This window comes from Heterocephalus glaber, unplaced genomic scaffold (assembly GCF_053883595.1).
Source record: "Heterocephalus glaber isolate CG9 unplaced genomic scaffold, H.glaber_assembly_v1.0 deba00001481, whole genome shotgun sequence".
NCBI classification, from domain to species: domain Eukaryota; kingdom Metazoa; phylum Chordata; class Mammalia; order Rodentia; family Bathyergidae; genus Heterocephalus; species Heterocephalus glaber.
The window spans coordinates 35,543,345-35,568,229 of record NW_028258317.1 but is presented as its reverse complement, the minus strand read 5'-3'; the positions used below and the strand labels follow the sequence as shown (position 1 = coordinate 35,568,229).

Sequence of the window (24,885 nt, the reverse complement as noted above, 5' to 3'; positions counted from 1 at the left end):
ATATACCTCATTCCCAACACGCTTCACATCCAGACCATCAAAATTAATAATAGTAAATGGAAATGCACTAGGACTCATCTAATTTTAACACCTTTACACAATGTTTAACAAAACATATGAGGAACAGAAGAAACCTTTCGTGTTAGAAACAGCAATTATTAACTACTAGTTTTCAAATTTTCATTTCCTGGTTAATAGTTTTCTCAGCAGCAGATTCTTACTTTGTGTTTTCACATTTCCAATTATACACCCCCATCCAGAGGTCATTCTAATAGGCTGAGCAAATGTGTAGAAAATACTCATGTTTCTGCAAGAAACTTTGAGGGGCAGCTTGCTGTGAATTAAGCTTGAACCTTAGGTGTATATTTTAGGATTTAACGCCTCACATATGTGTCAGAAAGATTCCCAACCAGAGGCACCAAAGGCGTGAACCGAAGCTGACAAGAATAACAAGGTGGCTGGGCAAGAGCTTAAAGTGGACACCAGAAAAGCTGGAACCAAGCAATCCTGGCTCTGTTCCAAAATGAACCTTACCATTCTGTATTAACAACATGCGTTCATAATAAAAATAAATTTAAAAGAAGAACTTTTCCTCAGGGCTGAGGATGCTGCTCAGTGGTATAGGATATGCTCAACATGAGCCCTGGGTCCAATCCCCAGCACCAAAAAGGTGATGGGGCCTCACCTGACATGTCTGGGAAACATGAAGCTCTATGACAAACTGGCTAACGCATGCTTCTGGATGGCCCAAAGTAAGTCTTCATTACTCTTATGAAAAGGTTTGCTACCCCAATTTGTTGCTCTATTGCTGGTTTTTTAAAGTCTAATTTACTATGTGATTTCAAAAAGTTATACCTTAATTTTACCTCCAAAAATAAAATATTAAGAAGCAAATTAAAATAACTTTTTGGCTAAAGACAACTATTATCTGTGTCTGAAATCAGTGGGTTTCTAGGTAAGATTTCCAAAACTTGTGTCATATAGCAAATCTAGTGCAAATAAATGTTACACCTCCATAGAGATACAAGGATTAAATTAAATAATGCATATACAAAAGTATAGTCACTATAAATCTTTTCAGAAATAGACCAAGAAGTAATTGGTACACTACTGTCAGGTAGTGTAATTTAAGTTATTTTCCTATTTGCTGTTAAAAGTCACTAATATCTGCCAACTTACTAGTTATTTATTCTCTACAATAAATATTAGATGCAATAAGTTATTAAATAACATTCATTTTCTAATTTCCAGTTACTTGTAATTAAGACCTCTCATGACACTCATAAGCAAAAATAAAAATTTTACTTAATATGAGTTGGTTGTTTGCTTTGGTACTTTAAAATGAACACCTAAAGAATTTTTTAAATGAACAGGAAAAGGTAAACAGTATATAAAAACTTTACATGTCTGAATGGGGTTCCGTTTTATAAGTGCTGTTCTGGATAGTACTGCAATGGCTTTTGATAGTTACTAAGAAACATCCTTGTGGTTCTTGTAGGTGGCACTGATAGAGTCAACCAAACTCTTCTTTAAAAGGTAGAATGTATATTTTAATATATTCTTCCTTACTATATATAGCTTTCCTTATTTTTTGCACACCAATAAAACACAAGCCTTACTACAAAATCAATGCTCCATTCAACCATCCTTTCACAGCATGTATCTCACTAAAATTTTTGGATTTTTGCAGTACTTTTAAAGACGCAAAATCTCTGAAGCAAATCTACACGTTGTCAAGTGTCCACTGGGCAGTAGAAAGATTGTCATCAGTAATATCCATACTCTCTAAGACTCAAGAAACAGGGAAGGAAAACAGTGAGTGCCTTGGGGCCACATTTTTTGTTTTCTTAAATTCTGGATTTCAAAATGTGGTCTAGAGTTCCCAAGATTTAAATGGTCTATATAATTTTTTTTTCTTTTTTGGAATGAGAACTAGTAATGAAACCCTTCTAGTACAAGGTAGAGCTAAATAGTTCAAGAGACAAGATTCTAAAATCAAACTAACTAGATCGACTCTCAGCAGCTCTACTTATTCTTGATCTGAAAATGGAGACACTTACTTACTTTCCTTGGCTCTACTTCCTCATATGTGAAATGGAAATATCAGTATCCCTAATTAAGGAAGCAACCCCAAGAAACTCTTGACACAGTACCTGACTTACTAAGGGCCTACTAACTTGGCCCATTATCGTCATAACAGAAGGGAGACTAAACAAATGAATAAAGATGGTCACAGATCTGTCTCTTCTACACAGAACTGGGATTAATCTAGGGTTAACCATATAACATGGTAAGAAAGCTTAGGCCCACACTTAAAAAACCTGAATTCTGGTTCCAGAATAACTAGTTATCTAGTAACTCAAGTTATCTATAATTTTGCCTTCTCTAAATCTCAGTGACCTGAAATGAAAATAAGAAAGGCTAATCTAGAATCTGTGTCAATGGCTTTCAATTCTAGCTATATAGCTGAGTCACATGTGGAAACAGAAAGAATGTTCATGTACACCTCCTTCCACCAAAGACTGGATTTTAATTACACTGGCTCCAATGTGTGGTAAGACCTTAGGGTCCTTCTATGTGTTAACTGCAGAACTTTTAGCTTCATCAACCTTTTCTTTCATTAAAAAAGGAAAACTAATATTCTAAGATGCTGACAGCAGCAATAACATCTTGCACTTCTTAGTGAGCACAAAGTAGTAAACACTCAAATATTACATTTGCCTGTTCTACAGGAAATGACAGATTAAGACAAAACTTTTAAGTAATCTTTAAATCACTTATTTTAGTACATGTTTCTCAAGAATAGCAACAGCAGCAGTTCTGAAAACCCTGAGTGCTTCTGACTGTACACGTTCAGAGATAACCATGGCTGCCAGGGATTTAGCTCAGTGGTTCCAGCGCCCGCCTAGCAAGCGCAAGGTCCTGAGTTTGATCCCCGGTACCAAAAAAAAAAAAAGAAAACCATGGCTGGAGCAGAATGAGGTGGAGGTGCACCTGGGCGCCTCTAAAAGTACAGCACTCCAAGAGAACCTTAGAAGGCTTCCTGACAACCTTCAGGGAAGTCAGGCAGAAATCACAGATTTACAAATGGTAACCTACATGAAAAGTCTTTGAAATACCTTTCATCTCTATTCTGCCTTTCTACAATGACATCAAAGTTCCTCAACACATTCCAAATCAAAAGATATTCCAGAGATATATTTTCATTCTCAACTTACCAAAGGAGTAAGGGGCAAAAACTCTAAGAAAGTCTAGATCTCTTAAATAACCTTAGGTGGCCTCTCAAATTGTAACAACATGAGCAGAGAAATCACAGGTTGAATTAAATGACTGCTACAGTTGCATGTACCTTAAATATATTTTGATTATAAGATTATTTTAAAGCAAGATTCTCTTTTTGATGGTATTAAGAAATGAATATAAGCTTTCATAGGCAAGAAAACATAGAGCTGAAAATTCTTTATACTCTTTAATCATTATGACTGTTAATAAAAATGAATAGATTCCAACTTCAGTCTATATATACTAAACCATTTATACTCACTGGAATTATGAATAATCCTAAATTTTCTAAAATGTTCCTCTTTTTCATTAAGCCTGTGCATTGAATTTAGAGAAAAATCACATTTATTTTTTAATAATAAACACAAAAGGAAAGGTGTAATTACTGGTATAAGACAGCTAATATTACAGGCTCAGCCTAAGAGAATGCAAGGAGAAACAGAAAAAGAGAAAGTAAACAAATGATTCTTATCAAATATCCTACAAAAAAATCTGTCTGTTGTCACCTGGAGAACGTATTTCTCCATGGAGGGTAACTGTTGCTTCTTTGCTTTTTTCTTTCCCTTTCTTCTAACTGTATTTTGTTCTCTCTCTCTTTGACATAAAATTTGAAAGAATTTAAAATTTGTTCTCTAAGGAGATTTTGTAGTGCAGCATTTGACTCCAAAAATTCTTCAGCATTGTACATTAAAGACTTAATGACTATGCTGAATTTATCTAGTTAAAAAAAGTCATGATATTCTTAAGTAAATTATAAACATATACTCAAATTTCTCTAATCCCTGTCTGTGATTTCCAGATTGAATAACAAAGAAAATAATAATTAATTTTCTGTGAGCCTTGGCTTAGATAAGATGTGTAAGTGCAGGGCAGAAGTGTGGGGAGACATTCTAGGTTTCTTTTAGTGTAATGCTGTGGGAAAGTTAAAGAATCTTTTCTAAAATACTTCATCTTCAAAAATAAGCACAATAGATCTTACTACTTCTGTTTTTCACAAATGCATCAATATTTTTCACATGGTCTGAGACTCTTAAAAGAAGGTAATCCAGTGTAGTCAGTTTGGGCTCCTGTCTGTGCTAGATTCTTGTACTCTTCACAAAATTTAGTAGTTTAACAATTATATTAAAGGATGCATCGACCTTACCACTTTGCCTGTTTCACATTTAAAGTATCCAAAAAGTATTTGTGGGATATTAGGATAAAGTATTAGAGGGACCAGATGTCAAATTTGGAAACATCATTCTCCCATCACTTCTTAGCTGTATAGCCACAGGGAAGTTATTTAAGGCTTAGTTTCATTAGTTATCAATTAGGAGTAACAACTGTATTTGCATAAATAGGGTGTTAGAAAGATTATATATGGGATAATGTACATAAAGGCTTAGCCTGTTGTCACCTGTGGAGATGAAGGAGACTAACAGAGAGGGAGAGTGATAACCTAATCACCTGATGCCCCTGTCCTCCAGGAAGGTACCTAGCATCAGGACTGAAGGAACTTTTCTGCAAATGACTTCCTGACTGTTCTAGAAATGACTTCTGAGTCCTCAACACCTGACGAGAAAGGGCTGGGATCCTATCTAAAATATACTTCAAGAGAGTCTCAAAGACAAAGTTCCTTTCAGGCCCTCCTAGGAGTTCTGGAAAGGATCTCATGTTAACAACCCTCCTGCAAACACAGAAACATCACTGGGAGAAGTGAGGGTAACTAAAGCTTTAAATGTTCTGAACCATCTCAGTGAAGTGGAGTCAGAATTCCCTCTGCAGTCCAGGATGTGGAGACAAACACCAATAGCCGAGACTTTGGGCTAGACAGTCAGGATTCAGCTGAAGAATTCCAGCATGCTTGGGCAAAAAGTAGAGAAGCAGAAAGTCCTTCTGATTATATCAGACATATAATGACAGCCTAGTATTTGCCAAACTCAAGAGGAGCAGCAATTGTAGGATGTTTCTACTCTTTAGGAACAACTCAGAAAATAGGCCCAATTTTTAAAAAATAATAAGTATTGTTTATAATGAAATATTACTCAGCAATATAAAGAAACAAAATGTTGAAAAACACAATTTTTAAAACAATTTTTAAAAGCTATACACAATATAATACATATTATGTGATTTGACCTGTACGTAGTTATACAATGGGCAAAATTAATCTGTAGTGACAGAATTCAAAGTAAGGGTTGCTTCCAGAAGGCAGATTCACAAGAAAGTAGGACATGGGAACACTATTGGTTAAAGGAAAAAATATGCATTTTGATTGCACTGATAGCCTAATATGGGTAGATATAATTTGTCAAAACTTATGCTGTACATTAAAAATCGATGGCTTTGTTGTTATGTAAATTATATCTGATTTAAGAATTAGAGAGTAAACAGAAAAGATATTCTCAAGTTTCAAGAGAGAAACAAAAATACAGGTGGAAGTCAACAAATGGTATTCGACGTGTTCCAACAACAGGGATGGACGGATGGTGGACTGGAAAGACATTCACAGCTGAGTTGCTGCTGTAAACACCAGGCTCCTTACATGGAGTATTGCAGACGCATCTGCCTCAGGTCAGTCTCAGCAGACCATTCCCACCCATGTGCAAGCATGAGAGAGCAAGCTACAGGTTTTCTACAAGGAGACGGTGTCAGAAGCAGAGGAGAAGAACAGTGGTTGATTTTATTTAAATGTAACATGGTTACAGACAACATTTCCCATTTATGCTCACATTACTCAAGCAAATATCTATATATGCCTGTTTTCCTGATGTCTATCAGTCCTTCTTTGTTGCAGATTTGAGCACAGCACATGTTCCAATTAACTCTACTCTTTGTTACAACTTGCTAAGCTGGGTGTCCCTTGCCAAAAAGGAGTGGGTGGTAGGCTACATAACAAGGATTGGAGTGGAATCAGTTGCCAAGTCTGCAGAGCTGGTGGAATGCGTGTGGCACTGGAGGAAAGGGGAGCTGGAAGGTGGTAGGAAAAGGGAGACCGCAGGAGGCAGATACAGACAGTCAGAGGCTAAACCAAAGAAGGTCAAAGGTAACCAAATTTGAGGCAATGGAGAGTCCATATAGGATACAAACTGGTTTGTCCTATTCGTTACACAAGATTCTTCCCCGAGGTTGTTTCTGCAGAAAGTCTATGATGACGATGTCTTAATGAAGATCCAAATGTAACCATGATGATATTTTTGACAATGAGAGAAAGAGAGGCTATGAGGTTAACAGATATGAGAGCCTTTCACAAAATTTTTCAACTAGGATATAAAATATTCAACAATATGTGGATTCTAGTGAGTGAGTCTATTTACTGGAAAGCAAATAAATCCAATCTTCTTAGGCAGGATTACAGATAATTCAGACATGTATACCAACATGCTATTCAAACTTATTTGCGGATAAGCTGGTCCATCCCATTGCAAAAAGTATATTCCAAATTCCTTTTGATCATCTTCTAATCTATGAAAGAGCTTATATATTATTATCAGGAATTCATGCCCACCTATGGGAAAAAAATTACGTGACAGAAACTCAACACTACAAGGCAGTCATCAGTGTCTGAGACTGGCCGCATTGCAGACGGGATTATAGGCAGTTGCCAACGTACCTCATAAAATGTTATTTTCAAAAAGACACAGTCATATGGTCCTTAAGTTTCTCAACAATAGACAATAGGCAATAAAATTACAAATGGGATAGATGCTCTGTCCTCTAATGTGAAGACTTCCTAGAAGAGACAGATATGACAAAGCTGGAAAATTCCTCAACAATTCAAATCACTGTCAAACTGCACACAGCCATATACTTGTTCACAGCTGAAACTTTATTAAGAGATTTTCTGTGTTCTTATTTCAGACAACAGGACATTAGGATATCAAACTATGAAGGTGAAGATGGCAAAATTCGCCCAAAGAGGGCTAAATCAGGACTGCATGGTGACAGAAACGAGCACACACTATATCTGATTAGATGTATATGATGCTGGAAAGTAGATTAGAAATGAGATTCAGAACATGGAACTCCTTGGCTTCCTCAAAGACTAAGGACCGGGGAGAGGTGTCACAGAGCAAACACTACTCACCGGGGTGAATGCAAAATAATGAGGACAAAACCCATCATGGTATGTTTAATAACATAATTTTGCTCGGCGAAACTAAGGGTTGGTTAATGAGGTTCCATCAAGTAAGTTACACGAACTGTGCCATTTGCAAACCACAAAATATCATATTAGTTAAGGGAAACATTTGACAGGCAATTTCTAGTCTCTTGACCAATTCCACATTAGGTAATCTTGCAAATGACATAATTAACACAACTGATCTCTATTTGCAATTCATTAGGAACAGTTTTCCAGCAGAATTATGTGACCAGGTACATAAGGGCAATTAACACATATGAGATATTCAACCTATGATTTTTTTTAAAAAGGAGTTTGAGTCAATCACTATGAGTTAAAATCAATGATGCCAGAAGGCTTTTCTACTTAGGCTCCTTAGACTTTTGTGATAAAAGGTGAAAACATAGACGCGCACTTTCATATACAAGTACATGTATGTATGTAGGTATAAATTCATCTCACACTTTGAAAACTTTAAGAATTTAAAAGGATAAGTTCCAGGAACAGAAAGAAGGAGTCTGACTAATATGGAACTTGCAAAGTTTTCATCATCAGATGAGCTTTCCAGTCCTCACCACACTGCAGCCAAGGCTTAGAGCTATATAGTAGCATGTATGGTGTGCCTAACCAGCCAATGTTTTCAGAGGTCAGTCATCTACAGCTGCTCAATTCCTAGAGAATTATTAATTTTGAACATGACTTTCTCAGAGTCCTGGGAAGAGAAGACTTGGAAGGCTACTTTCTCGTGCCTCATAAAGATGGGAGAATCAAGTCCACTGGTGATATGTCTTTTCATAAGCCTAGTGCTTTTCTCATGAAAAGGGTCACTGTATTCAAGAAGAAAATTAAGAGCAATGGTACACAAGGGAAGACAGAAAGAAAGACAGGAAAAGAGAGGAAAAAAAGGAAAGAAGCATACTCTGCCTTGGATTTGGGGGAGTAATTTTCAATAAAAAAATCAATGATGTATGTTTTAAAAACTCCTCATATAAGCCTCCGTTTCTAAACTTGTAAGTTTAAAATATTTATGATTTTAGGTTAAAGTGGCAAAATCTATAAAGAAGATATGCTTCTGATGTATGAATGATGATTTAACCAACATTTGCTTTTCAGATAATGCACTGTCATAAACTTCATTTATTTGAGAGGCCAATGCTATAGAATTTTAAATATATGGCTACAAGCCCTGGTTCACCCTGCACTAAAATGCCAAGGTCACTCCCTCAGTTATAAACTTCTGAGCTATCTTGAAGAATAAAACCAAATGTCTATGATAACTTCTACAGAGACAGAGACCTTTTTAAATCCATTCCATAATATCCTCCCATATACCCCTTAGAGCAAAGGAAGGTTAAGTTCTAGCCCACCGTTTCAGAAATGGAGACATTGAAGACCCAAGTGTTTCAGTGGTCAGATAAGCTTAGACCTGTAGTCTATACAACTTCAGCTGTTTAGCCATGAAGGCAAAGAGGAAAAGAGGAGGCAAACATGGAGGTGCATGCACAGTTGGTATCAGGAGTATTTGCCCTGAATACAGAACATTAAACTCATAATGCCATGCATGAGGCACAGTGAACTCTTTAAAATTCAAAACAACAGTCTGTCTGCAGATACATTTTTAAGTAGAATTGTACTTGTCAACCAATTTTAATAGGGAACAGAGGGCATAAATGCAGCCATTTCATTTATATTATCTTTTTTTAAAAAAGTTGGAAATGCACTGAATCTGAGTGTAAGCCAGTCCAGGCCGGACAGGTTAGGTCCTCACTGATATGTTTATGCCTCAGTGGCAACAAATTCTGTTTCTATTTTATTCTGTAAAGACTAATTAATTCTTTTCAGTTCTTCATTCATCTCTTATACACTAAAGATACTTCATGTCTAGAGTACAAATAACAGTCTGGCAAACTGCCTGCTTTCGTAAAAGAAAAGTATATATGAAAAAAATGTCTTTTTTGTTTTGTTTTGTTTTTGTTTTTGGTACCAGGGATCAAACTCAGGACCTTGCACTTGCAAGGCAGGCATGGTGCCATGGAGCTAAATCCCCAGCCCCTTTTTTTAATAATAGGTTACTCAGCAGCTATATTTACAAATGATGCCACTTCAGACTAAAGTTTGACTTCTAAAAATGTGTAAGATAATTTCAACTGGCATATATATAGGTAAGGGTAGTAGATTAAGGATTATAGTCAACTGAATTCAGAAAAAGGAAATACCCACTCGCCTCTTGAAGCTCAAAGTCGATTACAGCTCCCAGGTACCAAAAGAATTATTCACAAGCTACCTTTTTGGTAGCCCAGAGCACCATACATATCTTCCCAACTGAGGAAGTTACAGTTCCCCAAAGGTATGTTTATGAAGTTCTCTAACTGTTGACATCTATTGTATATAATAGAACAGTATTTTTCAGCTTTGAAAATTTAAGTTATCTTTCTAATTAGATAACACTTTTAAAACATTTCTGGAATGCCTTGGTTTCCTCACCAGAAAGTTAATAACCGTTTACCTCTGATGCCACTCGTTCATCCTACTCTAGAGATAGTATATAAATTAAGTAGAAACTAACGGTAAAGTGTTAGAAGCTGTATAAAAGAAAAGGCTCAAACAGAAACAATGATCATTTTAAGTTATATTTTCAACAGAGATCAGTATGGTGCAAACATAATGCAAACCTGTTCTCTTCCATGCTGTGAAGTAATGTTAAGATTACGTGTATTTCAAAATGGTAATTCATTGATCTAAGTTTGTTGATGACTTCAATCAGCAAAAGAAAAACAAATGACCTCAAACACCAACTGCCTTAGATTTCCAGTCACAAGCAAAATCAGACCCATTTTACATTTGTCTTTATTCCTCTGACAGATTCTAAATGCAGTTTGACTGTACTGTTATTTCAAATTACTCATATTGCAAAGATTTTGTCACTGAACTGAGGAAAACACTGTACGGCTTAGGTTTCCTCCCCTCCACCAGTCATTTGTCCTACAAGCTCACCAGCACTCCCTGCTCCCTGGCTGATCAAGGCAGGGAGCTCATTAGGCTGTTCCTCACGTTAAATTACTGAAAAGGGTGAGGTATTTATAATACGGCCTGCGATGCTATAAAATGGCTCATCAATCTGTTTTATTCATGGAAAGTCCACATAAGGCCACTAGTCTGTTACTGGCAATAAACCTTGGTCGCGTCTTCAAAAGACCTGCATATTAGATAGTGATTTATGTTTCTGTCCAAGAAATCAAACATGGTCCTAACAAGGCAAGGGATAACTCAACTGACACTTTCAAAAGCAATAGAATTTCAGTCGTAAATCAAATGGATATAACATGTAAGGAGAGGAAAGACAGACGATTAGCATGTACATATTAAAAGTAGGATCTTTTAAAAAATGCCACTCCCGAGTATTCAAATCTTAAGCCATTCCATTCTGTTTTCTACACTATTTTTCTGACATGGTTTTCAATACACAGAACATGCCATTTTTCATCTCCCATTTTTATTAGCACAATATTCTTTTGTAAAACATTGATCTATCCTAAACGATTTGCTTTTTAATTTTTTAATATTTAAAAATTTACCTGTTCTTACCTTCAAAATGTGAGGGATTTTGGATGAAAAATGAAGGCCCAACAAAGACAACATGAAATATTTATCATAAACGTGAGAAATCAAAATAGTTGGGCATCTTATATTACTTTTGTGTAACGACACTTTTGTAAGAATTTTTTCTGTTCGTGAGTATGTAAAATTCAACAATATATAGACATTTCATATTTTAAAAGCAAGTTAAAATTGACTATAAAACGTGATTTTTAAAATCAATGGGTTTTCTTTTCAGTTGTCAAATAGTCACTTAAAGAAATTGTACTAATCTGAAATGCAGATATAGGAAATAAGAGGATTTCCCACACAAATGAATTTAAGATGCCTTACATGTACTTACAATTTTTATCTTCAACCATCTATTTAAAAGTTCACTCAATAAAACTTCAATGTAAGTTATGCAAACTCAATCTCAATATATTATCACATACACTGAGCTTGTTTGCATAATTTTCCTTGGAAAAGAGAAATGTCATTTTTGAGGGAAGGGCTTTTATACAATAAGCGCATGCGCTATGGGCACTTTTCTTCCCCGTGAGGGTGTCTCAAGGTCTCCATTGAGCAAAACTGGAAAGGAACTGACTTTTCCTCATGAATAGCTCAATCTTATGGATAAGAACAGTGCATGCATCAACACTCCTAAAAGGGAAAGGGAAAAAGGCATCCCCGCTGTCACTGTTAGTCAAAATAAAACAGCTCAGGCGAGAAGTAACTGAGACTTGCTATTTCACTGAGACAAGCACTTGGGACAGACTTCTGTCTGGACACACTGAGCTCTACACAGGGTCCACTGTGCCCCGAGGGCGCTTTGTGGTCCCTTTTTCCTACTGGTTTGTAGGTTCACAAAGTTGGGATCTATATGTTTATATTTGATCAAAGCAAGAATGAATCTAAATGACAAACTACTTTCCATCTGAAAAATCACTTGATTTTCAAAATAAATGGAATTTTTAGTGCTGCAGAATGATTTAAGAGTTTTGCAGAGTTCAAGACTAGAAAGAACTATGCATTCATACAGATAAATGGGTCCATATAGTTTTAGTATGAAGCTACTTCTAAGATTAACATCTCTTGTCACCAAGGATTTTGAAACCAAAACAGGGAAGGAAAGTGACCAAAAAGATGTATTTAAGCACTCACAGGAATTTTTGATTTGTACAAGTAGAAAATAGACTGTCTTTTTCTTGGTCCCTGAACACAATGTGCACACATATGCATACTCACAACTGACCAGGCATCCTTCAGGTTATTCACATATGAACAAAATAAAAGAAGAGCTTCTTTCTGTGCATTTTGAGACATACACACACAAACTCACACCTACACTCCCTCCAAGAGCCCTGCCTCCCCTGTTCTGTCACTGGAGGGCTCTGGAAGCCTGGGAGGGGAAATGTTGGGAAGCAAAAGGAGACTAAAGTTTCAGCAGGCATCGGCTTCTCCCTGTGCCTGTGAAGTGGACATTGGCATCTCCGGCCTCAGCTTTTCCTGTGGGGCTCATCTGGCTGGCAGGGTGGGGAATAGTTGTCTGTACCATACCAAGGTCAGCCTGCTAGGGCTGACAGTCTCTGTCTCTGTACAAAGAAAAGAATCAATACTTTTGGACTACGGCAGTGCCCTCGGTGTAAAACAACAAACGTGCAGCGTCTGACATGTTTCTCGGTGATTTGTGGCAAAACCTCTTGTCTGATCTGTATCCAGGAGCTGCTGCGTTACTGCTCTGTGCTTCTTGCCTCCCATACCCCCTCCAGAAGCCCCTCCTGCCTGCCCCGGCTCTGTGATGTCTAATGCTTTACTCAGGTACAGAGGTGGGAGTTCTACCCTACAGCTACTTGTCACTCAATAAATCACACCTAGGAGCACAGTCTGCACGGAGTGATCTAGGCTTTAACAAAGAATCAGAGGGACAAAGTACAGGCAGGATACTATAAGTATAACAAAAATAAACATTCAGGGAAAGGGACAAAAGCACAGGCTCTGAGGCATGGGTAAAGTGTCACTAGAAATTGTAGTTTTTGCCCTCTCTTTGATTTCGCTTTTTATGCACCTCCTTTGTCCTTCCTCCACCCAACACCTACCCCATTTATTTTTGTTCTTGTAACTAGAGTTAAAAGCATAATATAAGCATTATTAAAGAGTCCATTAAAACCAATGCTTCTCTTAGATGTTACAATATATACTAGATGTAATATATGCAAGAGAAATACCTTTAATAAGTACCACAGTATCCTTAGTTTGTATCTTTATCTAAAATACTTGGGTATATAGTCACAATCCTAGTGAATATACCCAAAATGTAAAAACAGTATCAAAGGACCATTATTAATTGATTTGAACTTTTATTATTTGAACACCCTTGTCTGACTGCATTAATTTGTGTAGATATCTCTTTGATAAAAAATATTAACATTATATTGCTCAATTTGGGGGGAAAATTTTATACTGTCTGTTCTTTTATAATCACTCCCCAAATTTATTTTGCAGAGCTGCAACCATTAGTCAAGTCAGATAAGAAAGTTTTGGACAATTTCTTCTCTTCTAAATATTTTAAATGCAGCACTTTGAGTTATCCCAGCAATTTCAGTCACATCAAATATCTCTTAATGCAGGAAAAATGATATTCCATCAAGGAGGTCTTGCACAAGTCTCCACTGTAACTGCGGCTGATGAAAATAAAAGTGAGTCAGAATAGCTCTACACTTCCTTCCTAGTCAATCAATGCCTGACAGCACCAGTTCCTTCAGCCATGTACTTCAGCGATGATGGATCAATAACTGTGGTTTAACAACAGGGAGCCACCAATCATTATACGAATGATTAAAAGGGGTCTCACTCACATACACCTCTGCAGACAGACTAGGCCATGAGAGCAGAGTACTTGCCTCATTTTGCTTCATACTACAGAAATCCAGGCAAAGGAAGGGAAATAAGGGGGGGGATCATTAAGATACACCAAAAGGGACATATTAAATGTTTCGTGCCCGGGCCATCCTTCAACTATTGCTGTCTTAGACACCATCTCCAAATTCACCACAATGAAGCTGATCACAAAAAGGGGGCAGGCAGAAGAATGCTTATTGCTGACTTCTACAACAATGTGTCAATATAGTCAGATCCCTTGGAATTTAGCCTCCTTCCAATGCTACACAGAGGCACTACCTGCTTATGATATAAAACTCACTCCATGCCTTTGCAAATGTCTGCTGCTGTGACTTTTTTTTATCTCATTGTGTTAAAGTTCTTCCTTGAATATCCACATGAAAAGTCTGAAAGATCCTAAAAGGGTAGGACTGTTTCATCTAGGAATAAACAAAGTTCCTGGCATAAAACAGATGGCAACTATTATTGACAAATTAATGAAATGAAGTAATCAGACTCTTTTTTAAAGAACTCTAACAAAAGATATTACCTAAGTTCCCTCATGTACCTATTATAGAATAGAACCTTGAGTTCACTTATTGCAAACAAAAACACTACATTAAAGTATCAAATTAAACTATCAAACCATCCTTCTCTTAGGATGGTGCATTCTCCACACTGCCGACTGTCCTCTTGTCTGCCTGCAACAGGAACAAGGAACTATCCTGGCATATAATCAGACACTCAGTGAACACATGCTGAGCGGGCCATTGGTCTGACCAGTGTTCTACAAGCCCTGCATGTACTGACCCTGACAGCAAGAAGATAAACATGTCAAGACATAATCACTAAACATTATTATAAGACCTTCAGAAAAGGTACATGTAGGGCACTGTTTTAATATGGGAGGTTCTGTCCCCAAGGAAACACTGGGGAATGTCTAGATGCATTTTTGCTTGTCACAGCTAGGCGTGAGAGTGAGACAGTTGCTGGTCACTACCTATGAAGGTCAAGTGGTTGACTATCCTATCGTTGCCTCACAAAGAATGATACAACATAAAATGGCAGTAATGTCTAAGGTACAGGGTGTTCAGGGAGCAGAGGAGAAAGTGCTTAACTCTACCCAAAAAAGACAATCAGGAGAAAATGAAGGAGAGAATCCAATTCACTTATCAAATTAACAGATCCTAAAAGTAGTGAGAGGAAAGGATAAGAGAAGATACTGGACCAGATAAAGCTAAGGACTTCACATCTCAACCAACACACCAGGAAAACTGACAGTGGATTTGGGAGTGGGGATGTAGAGAAGTTACAGGGTTCGGATCTGCGTGTGTAGGTCACTCTGGTAGCTGCAGGACAGACAGCCTAGAAATAATGGGCATCCCCCCCACCCTGCTCAGATGCACTCAGGTGTAACTGGGAAAAAAAAACTGGGGAAAATTAATGGCTATCATTTGGTGAATTGGACATTCATATTTATGCATGTTGGTTGTCTTCACCCCCGAACGGTACCCTGTGTCCCTTTGGGTTTAGGAGTTTTGTTTGTTTTTTGGTAAAAAACACTTGACATGAGATCTACCTTCTTAACAAATTTCTAAGTGTGTAGTACAAATGTTAACTACAGGCATTATTTTGCACGGGCACATTTTTGAGCTTAATCATTTTCTATAACTCTACATTTGTACCCATTGAACAATAATTCCCATAATAACACTCTTTACAAGACTAAAGGCACTGGGAGTGCACACTGATGAACAGCTTAGTTTAGCTGCCATTTGGAAGTGGAGGAAAAAAGCATGAGCTAAGAAGAAAGACTACAGGAGGACTTTCTGGTTTCTGACCTGAGTAGAGTATCAGAAAATAGTGAAGCCTTGGAGTGCTACTCAGCCATAAAGAATGAAAAACTAGAGTCATTTATAGCTAAATGGATGCATATCAAGGCCATACTCTTTTTTTTTTTTTTTTTTTTTTTGGTACCAGGGATTGAACTCAGCTCCTTAAGCTTGCGCAGCAGGCAGCAAAACCACTAAGCTAAATCCCCAGCCCCTGAGGCCATACTCTTAAGTGAAATAAATAGGACACACATGTGTAAATACAAAATAGTTTCTCTAGTGTGAGAAACTGATAGTGTAAACAAGGGTTAAAATGATTAAAATGAATAATTGATAATTTTAAATAGGAAAAAAGGTCCAAAGACGAAGGAGTGAAGGGAGGGGAAGGGGAAAGGAAAAGAGGGAAAGGAAAAACTATGAGAAAAGAAAAAAAAAAGGAAATGAAATCTATGTAAATAGGGAAGGGCAGAGGGGGTGAAGGGCACACAGGTAATGGGGAAAAAAATAAGAACCAAGATACATCATGTATAGGTACAAACACCCAATGATTAATGTAAATGAATTGTATACCTAAAATGTACCAATAAAAGAACTAAAAAAAAAAAAAGAAAATAATGAAGGCTTTTAACACAGAGCCAAGGTTGGCTGGAGGAGGGCAAGTGTGGTCACTGAAAACCAGTTTTTAAATAGCTAAATTTGAAGTGGATCGACTAAGAGAGCTGAACTTATAAATGAATAGGAAGACCTACAGAAAAGCCTAGGCTGGAGAAATAGATGTTTATTTATCAAAAATCTTTAGGAATTTAAAATAATAAGAATGAGTACAATTACCCAAAATATACGGGAGAAAAGCGAGCACGCAACAGCTGGGAAAGACTCATGTTTTTAAACATGACCCCCAAAAATGAACAACAAAACAATAAATTACAAAAGTAAGGAAAGGCCAGGAATGGTAGTGCATGATTGTAATCCCAACTCCTCTGGAGGCTGAAACAGGAGAATCACAAATTCAACCTCAGCCTGGGCAACTTAGTGAGATTCTATTTTCAAATTTAAAAAAAAGAAATTAAGGCTATGGATGTAATTCAGGGAGAGGGCCCTGGGTTCAATTCCCAGCACTAGAAAAAAAAGTAAGGATAGCATTGGAAGAATTAAAGTCAGAAAATACAGTTGTGAAGGAGAGGCAAGAGTGTCTAGCAGTATCAAATGTCACAGTCAAGTAAGTAAAAAACAGAAATGCTTCTGTAAGGTGCATGAGATGAGAGGTCTGCTCTCCAGTGCTGTTGTTGTGCAGAAGAGCAAACACAAAAGCTGGACTGTAGGAAGCTAAGCCAAAAACAGGCTGAAAGGATCCAGAACTCTAAACACTGCATTCCAAATGAAAGTGACAGGAGGGATGGTGAGATGGGAACACAGGCTGAAAGGAATGAGTTTGGACCAGGAAGAGGATTATATTTATAATAGGAAAGAGCTAGAAATAAACCACAGGAAAATTGTCTTTCTACATGATGGAACAATGGATGGACCCTAAAGATGATGGAAGACTATGTAAATATTATACATACTTATGTATGTACACACAAATAGATCAAGGATTTATTACACCAAATCCAGGATATCACAGATCATCTACAGCTTACTTTGGGGGTTCCACTGGATATGTAGGTATGCTACTTTAGGGCCGCTGGGGTTATGGATAATGTCCCTGCATTTTCTAATCTCTGATTTTTCCAAAATTTGTGTGTTGGACATATGTAGTAACATATTTTTAAACAAATCATGGAAGAGTTGCAGTTCAATAATAGACAAGGATCTGTGCAATTCAGAGTGGGGATGGCATTCAGCCTACTCACGGGCAGAAAGAGGCACTAATCTACAAAGGCATTGAACATCTGCACTATGATGCCAACTTTCTAGCAATTTAGAAATTCTCCAAATCAGTAATAGGTATAGGGTGAATGAAAATGTTTTATTGTAAAGCTATTTACAATTAACAAATTTTAAATATGTGTGTTCTTAAGTATGTTTTGCAGTAATTTCAAATTATAGAAAACTAAGAAACTAACAGGGCAGCAGGGAGAGAAAAGGGAAGAGAAAAAAACTTGAGCAGCCCAGTATATTTTAGTTAATTTTCATAAATGCCACTGTGAAACAAGGCCACTTCAGTTTATACTGCCTGAAACTAAAACACATTAGCCTAGCCAAGGGCTTGGCTAAATGCTTGTTTTTACCATGAATAGCTCCCATATTATTCAGGATATCACCTTCTAGATTCCGTGGGCTTTTCTTTTTCCCCTTCAAATAGGCTAAGCCACAATTAGAGGAAACAGTGCCAGTATCAAATTCTTAGCAATCGCTCATCCTTCCAAATTCTGGGAAAGATCATAGGTCTTGCAAGTATGTACCCAACCCTTTTCCTCCCCAGCATCAATAAACAACCTGGTCCGTCTCTTAGGGAAAGGCTTCATGTTGCCACAGCTGATTACTAAACATCCCGGAACAGACAATCCAACTAGCCAGCTTACAATGTCAGGGCCCTCTTCACCCAGATATGGAGGGCAATCTTTTGTGCCTACCCCACTCCTTTGTCTTAAAACTCTTGTAAGAGTTTGGCAATGGCTGGGGGACATGTAACCTACTGACCTGACAATATTCTGGCAGGGTATTAGAGTTAGCAATTTACACTGTCTTAAAATAATCAGCTAGGTTCTGAAAAATAGATTAGACTGATACATAAATAATTGATTATTGCAATAGTCTTTCTTAGAATGTGATTAAACTTGTGTTTCGGTAGAATGCAGACTGAGTTATAGAAGGTTATATAGTAAATACTGGTTAAATGGTTAGTTGGACAGCTTAATGAGTGGGTGGAGGAGTAAAGGTAGATGGGCAGAAGAGACATGGGAGAACACATGTGTCCACATACTAACTTCATGCAGAGGTCCCTAACAACCGTATTACTGTACTTCCACATAAAAAGCTGCCCTTTTGACATTTTAAGACCTTGTTCACTGACAACCATGTGCTTCTCAAAATTACCATGCTTGTTCCTACATCAAAGTTTTTCTCATTGCTGTTTCTCTGCTGAAAGATTCTTCCTCCAGATCTATGTAGAGTTCACACTGTCATTTTATTCGGGTCTCTGCCCAAACATCATCTCCCTTAGCGTTGCCACTTCTGATTACACCAGCCACATAGAATAGCCTGTTCTGTTTTCTTTATAACCCTTATTATACTCTGTATCTATTACACCTATTGTTTATTTATCTTCTCCACCAGAATATTATCTCCGGGAGAAAAGGATTTTGCCATTCTCCAACTATATCTTCAGCAACCAAATAGGTGCTTAAAACAAAGTTACATGCTCAATTAATATTTGTTAAATGAATATATAAATATTCCCTGCAAATAACTTAAGAAATCTATCATTTCATCTCCCAGTAAGTTTCAGCCACACCAAGGACTCCTTGACTAGCTGTTGCTAATTGTACTGTGCATGTCACATTCTATTCACAACGCTTACCCTGCATTCCACAATGGTCTTTTTCTTGAACTTATCACATCTTTTAACCAAGAATCAGCTCAAATAGTACTTCCTTTCTAATCCTACTCCATAGAAATTATTGCTTCCTTTTCTGCACTCTCCTGATTGTTAATACACAGCACTACTATGTGTTAGTACTGTAGTACTTACTGGTGCTTTGTATTAGTTCCTGTTTGTGTACATGTCTCCTACTCCTTAATGGTAATAAGCTGCTTAGTGTATCCATGAGCATGGACTTGAGTTGGCTTTCACAGATTCAATGAAACTTCTTTGGATAGAAGAAAAGGAAGAGAAAAAAAAATATGGAGTGCCCATACAATGTACTAGGCAATAATGACGGCTATACATGATCTCATTTATTCCTAAATACTCTAAAATGCAAACACCATTATTCTCATTTTAAAGGTGAGAAAACGGAGGCTCACGAAAAGTAATTACTCTTCCCAACATCACAAGGTGAAACTGAGATAACAACCTAGGGCTTTCTCTCTATTCCTACTGAGAAGGAAAAAGGAAAGTTCTTTCTTCTTTTCTGTGTCAGCAGAGGACACAGGCAGTGGATAATACACTCAATATTTAACAGGAAATCCTGGGTTTCAGTCCTCCTTGGGTAAATAACATAACCTCTTACAATCATTTTCCTCATTTATAAAATGGTAAGTGCTACCCACTCTGCCTAAATTACAATTTTATTTGGAAACCAATTTCAATAATTTAATGATTAACAAACTTTAGTGGTCTATGTTAGTTTCCCAAAGATGAAAATAAACCAAGGGTCCCTTGGTCTAAGACCATCCCTTGTCTTACAATTTCAGAGGCCATTAAAGTTTGGCATTAATCTGTTTCCTCCCATATGCAGGGATTCCCTTAGTCACAGTCCCAATGTATTACTACAGCTTTGGATACTCCCACAAAAGCACCCATAAACCTCTAATCATCTCATTTTCTTGTCTATTTTTAGCGACTATATATGTATGATTTGTTGTGACAGAATTTCCTGAATTTAAAAAACACTAATTACTCAAAATGTTTCATGTCTATGTAAATACACAAGAAACATTATTTTGTGAAAGTCTACTACAGAACTAGTTTTAAGCTAAAATATTTAACGAATAAAACTAGTGTGAAATTATTTAACTCCTTAACCAACTCCTTAGCTTCAAAGACAAACACCAGAGTAGTGTCTAAGTTTTGAGTGTGCAGAAAACCACACAAACAATTGTCTTTAAACCACCAGTTATTTGAAACAGCTGCAAATATGTTTCTCTAGAAAAACAGATTGGGATTTAGGGCCTGACAAAGTGATAGCAATTTAGCTAACCATTCAAAAGGAAATTTCTATTAAACCCTTTAAACTCTCCTTCAGGGCAGAAAACTTACTAGATAACTGTGGTCCTCTAAATGATAAATATTCTAATGCCACATATTAAAACATTTTAGAGCATATGGTTCAAAAAAGTAAACAAACCAATGCATACAACACAGGCAAGGTTCGATTCCATTCCACAATAAACAGACCACATCTTTAACAGTTTATTTAAATTCTAGGAGTCATTAAAAGAAATACTAATTATAATGAGCGCTAGCCAGAGAGCTGACCGGATTTCACCTCATCTTAAAAGAGAAAGCATCCAACTTAGAAAAAGGAATGAACATTTGCTGAATCTCAAATGAACTTTCACTCCCTCCCCCAGAAACATTATTCTTAGATCTGACTACTGAATCAGTATTTTTTATTCAAGCATAAAACAAATACTTCTAAAGTCACTACTACTCCCAGTCAGTACCCTAAAACAACAGGGATATTAACAGGAAAATTCATGATCTGCCTGAAAAGTTCAAAGTCTACGGTGGTTATGTCCTTTCTGATCCTCTAACCTGTTTCACTGCGAGTCAATTTTATCCACTTTATCACACACACACACGCGTGCGCGCGCGTGCTTTAAACCCAATAATCCATAGGCAGCTCACTGTATTTCTGAATTAACACAAAAATGAGTTCTATCTAATTTACCAACACAATTGTTACTTACTCCAGTTGTATTACTTTGGACTACACAGTAACAAAGGACTGACCTAGATGACCTCTATCATTCTGATGTTATTATTATTATTCTAGTCCTTAGAACATTTGCCCAAAAATTGTATCTCTATAGTTTGTACTCCAGTGACTTCACACAGGTTTACAAAAAAAAAAAAAAACCTTTCAAAAATCTCCAAAAAAGGATCCTGTCCCTATTATACTCAATTCAAATATTCCTGCTGGAATACCTATCCACTGAAGAAATTTTCAAATTCAAGAGTAAGATATAAATATTATTTTATTTCATAAGAAAAATAATCTGAAGTGGACATTTATAAAACAGATTTTCTAAAGAAATCTTTGCTTTAATACGCAACTTCCTGTTTCAGTAAAGGTACCATTAAACCTATAGAAACTCACCTAGATCCTAGCTATGAAGTCCAGCTATACTATGTGTATGGTCCAAAATAGGGAAGGAAGCAATTCTCTCTCAAGAAGAGGTTGAACCCAACCAGCTAGCCATTATCATTAGAGACCTGCTAAGCAGACTAGACACTCAATAATCTTCAATTCCACCCTCTCCCCTGCTTCTCTAACAGTAGGCCTTCATTCTGTTTATATCCTAGAAAAAGGGATATACCATGACTAGTAGAGAACTCTGCACTCCTGAAGTCAGTGCTCACTCCAAACCCTGAACTCTGGGGTGCTCCATGTCACTGACCTGCAGCTACTATGGAGCCCACAGGGTGACCTCCCTTCAGGGCCAGACCTTCTTAGCATCTGGCCTTATTACTGATTGCTTGTCAGCATGATAATTCTTCCCCAATAGTGCACTCTGCTTGGAATGTCCATGATCCTTACTAGCTTTCCTAAACTACGACTTCATGGGAACAGAACTTCTGTGTCCAGTAAAGTTCCACTGCACCTGCACCAAAAGGTGACCATAGTTCACAGTTCAGGGCCTCATTCTAAAGGTAGTTTGTTGTCTTCAGCTAAACCCGCTACTCTGTTCTAAGAGTAAACTCTATTTTAAACCTGGCTTCATGCAACCTAACTTCAACCTCATCATTATGATGAAGATTCAGCAAAAGACTCATGGAAACAACTCAAAGCAGGTAGTTGGGGACTGAGCTTAACTCTGTCCCTACAGTTCACTCTTGTGAAATCATTTGCCCTTTTCTTGATCTGTAAATTAAACTGCATGCCCCAGGCTCACTCTGTGTGTGTGTGTACACCGCACATCTACTAGCCATGTGCTGACAATGGGCTGCGCCCCAAGCCCAACACACTGCTTTTCTATCCTTTCCATTCATCCATGTATGCTTCCCTCAGACACCTGATAAACATGTGCAGACACTGGACTGTGTCCTGGAGGGACATGAATGACACAGAAGACAGCCTAACTGCAGGCAAAAATAAGACAAGAATTATAGTGCAGTGCAGTAGGAAAAGGGATAGAAAGACATAGTGAAAACTGAATAAGGAGCAAGAAACGCAGATGTGGTGAGTGGAGTAGACAGTTTGCAGAAGATATGCACAGCCTTAAACCATCCTGGAAATGGCTCATGCATACACTTGCACAAGCTATGCGTCACTGAATCAGTCACAATTCTGTGATGCTTTCTGCAAATATATGAAGCAAAATATGTGTAGTGGTGTGTTTCAGCTCTACCCGTGAAGTGTTGACCTGAGGCTGCACATACTCTGCCTGCTCTGAATCTAAAGAACTCTTTTTTTTTTGGGGGGGGTACTGGGAATCGAACTCGGGTCCTTGCACTTGCGCAGCAGGCAGCGAAACCACTGAGCTAAATCCCCAGTCCTAAAGAACTCTTTTTAAGGGCTAGGGATTTAGCTCAGTGGCTCTGGTGCCTGCCTCCCAAGCGCAAGGTCCCAAGCTCGATCCCCAGTACCAAAAAAAAAAAAGAACTCTTTTTAAGCCAGGGAAGTGCCTCAGACATGAAAGTAACTTACACAAAGTAGACTTGTTAACTTCTTTTAGGTTGAACAGTCCTTATTATCGTACTGTATGAAACCATCTTGTATTACCAAGCACAAGAATATACTCAATATTTGACTGGCATCATTAATTTATAGCTAAGACTAATTTAGAGAAATGAGAACTCATAATGCAAGTTAATTTTCTAATCAGAACAAAATTTACTTCTTCTGAAATCAAACTATTGAACATCATAAATCTAGGTACACAGGACTTGAGGCCATTCATAAATACGATCACATTTGCATTTCTAAACAAGTGACCAAAAACTATTTCTACCTTGCTATCTCATGTCTTTTTAAAAGTTGCAAACTTTCCACTTTCATTTTTTTATAATTACACATTTGATTTTTTTTTAATTGCAAGCCTAGAAAAATCTGTAAACGTATACTTCATACCTATTGAACTCTCCCCCTAGGAAATCTTCACTAACCAACTGAAAAAAAAAGACAAGCCCCTGCAATTAGTTTTTAGTCATGCTTTGAACAAAGACTTCTAAGACTAAAAATACTGAGCTGGAAATGTAGCTCATTGGTCCTGGATTTAATCCCCTACATTGCCCAACAAAAAGAAAAAAGAAAAACAAACCAAACTACTATTAAAGGAAGTATCTTAGTTAACATTTTACTTGAAATTTCAACAATTTAATTTTTGTTATTTAAATGAGTATGTGTATTTATTTGTAAAAAGTAATTTTAATAGTTTCACTGAACTGACCATTGCTTTGAATGGGTTATAAAATCTTAATTTCTTTTCTTTTTATTGGTACCGGGGATCAAACTCGGGACCTTGCACTTGCAAGGCAGGTAGCAGCACCACTGAGCTAAATCCCCGGCCCCTGAATTTCTATTTTAATAATTAGAAAGTCATGTAGTTTTTAGTATATTTTTCTCATAAAGTAAATTTTCCTTATGAAGTTCTACCTTCTGACGTACTTTTCTCCAGAGCTATATTTTGCCAGAGGGCAATTCTATCTATCTGGTTTTGGTCTCATCTTCAATTCTATGTTTTCTTCACTCTAGTAATTTTGACATTCCCTTGATCTATGCCATCTTTGTTGCAAATATTCTGTCCTATAACTCTATATAGATATTTTGTTTTCCTCGATACCATGAATTCTTCAATAAAAGAGGCAGGTTATATTAAAGATACTTAATATGCTTCATTAAAAGAAATAATAACTTTAAAATATATGTACACAAAGGTTTTTGACTAATAGTTTCAATTATCTGAAGGCTACAGCGCAACTCCCAATACAGTAAACAATGTTCAAGCTACCTTGGCAATTAAGTAAAAATATCTTTCACAAAACCACGGGTGAGCTTGCATTACTGAGATTTGTTAGGTAACTCTGTAGTTAAACACTTCCATATACATCCAGCTAAGCTGACATGTTTTCTTGATCCAAATATATTATGTAAAGTACAAGTTTACCTGTTTTGCTGTCAGTGTAAAATATAATCTACACTTATCTATTCAAAGCAAGATTCACATATATTTTTGAGGTGATATATTCTCAAATTTCTCATATTTTGAGGAAACGGTGTCTGTTTCACTTAAGTGTAAATCACATTATTCAACCTGGACATTTACTTGCTTGATTTTTTTCTTTTGCTTCAGTTTATAATTATAAAATTCGCGCACACACAC

General features: G+C 37.0%; 1 protein-coding gene across 12 annotated transcripts in view; it reads right to left on the bottom strand.

Annotated features, from left to right (window-relative positions):
* The window catches only part of Bnc2 (basonuclin zinc finger protein 2), a 429,028-nt gene that overhangs the window by 212,219 nt on the left and 191,924 nt on the right, over positions 1–24,885 (bottom strand). Inside the window, exon 1 of one of the 12 annotated variants that reach the window (XM_087183873.1) lies at positions 7–23,052. The exons of the other annotated variants lie outside the window; for them this stretch is intronic. Coding sequence (XP_087039999.1) covers positions 7–78 — 72 coding nt within the window. The 5' untranslated portion in view covers positions 79–23,052. Of the gene's footprint in view, positions 1–6; positions 23,053–24,885 lie in introns of those variants that run through there. 12 annotated transcript variants of the gene reach the window in all.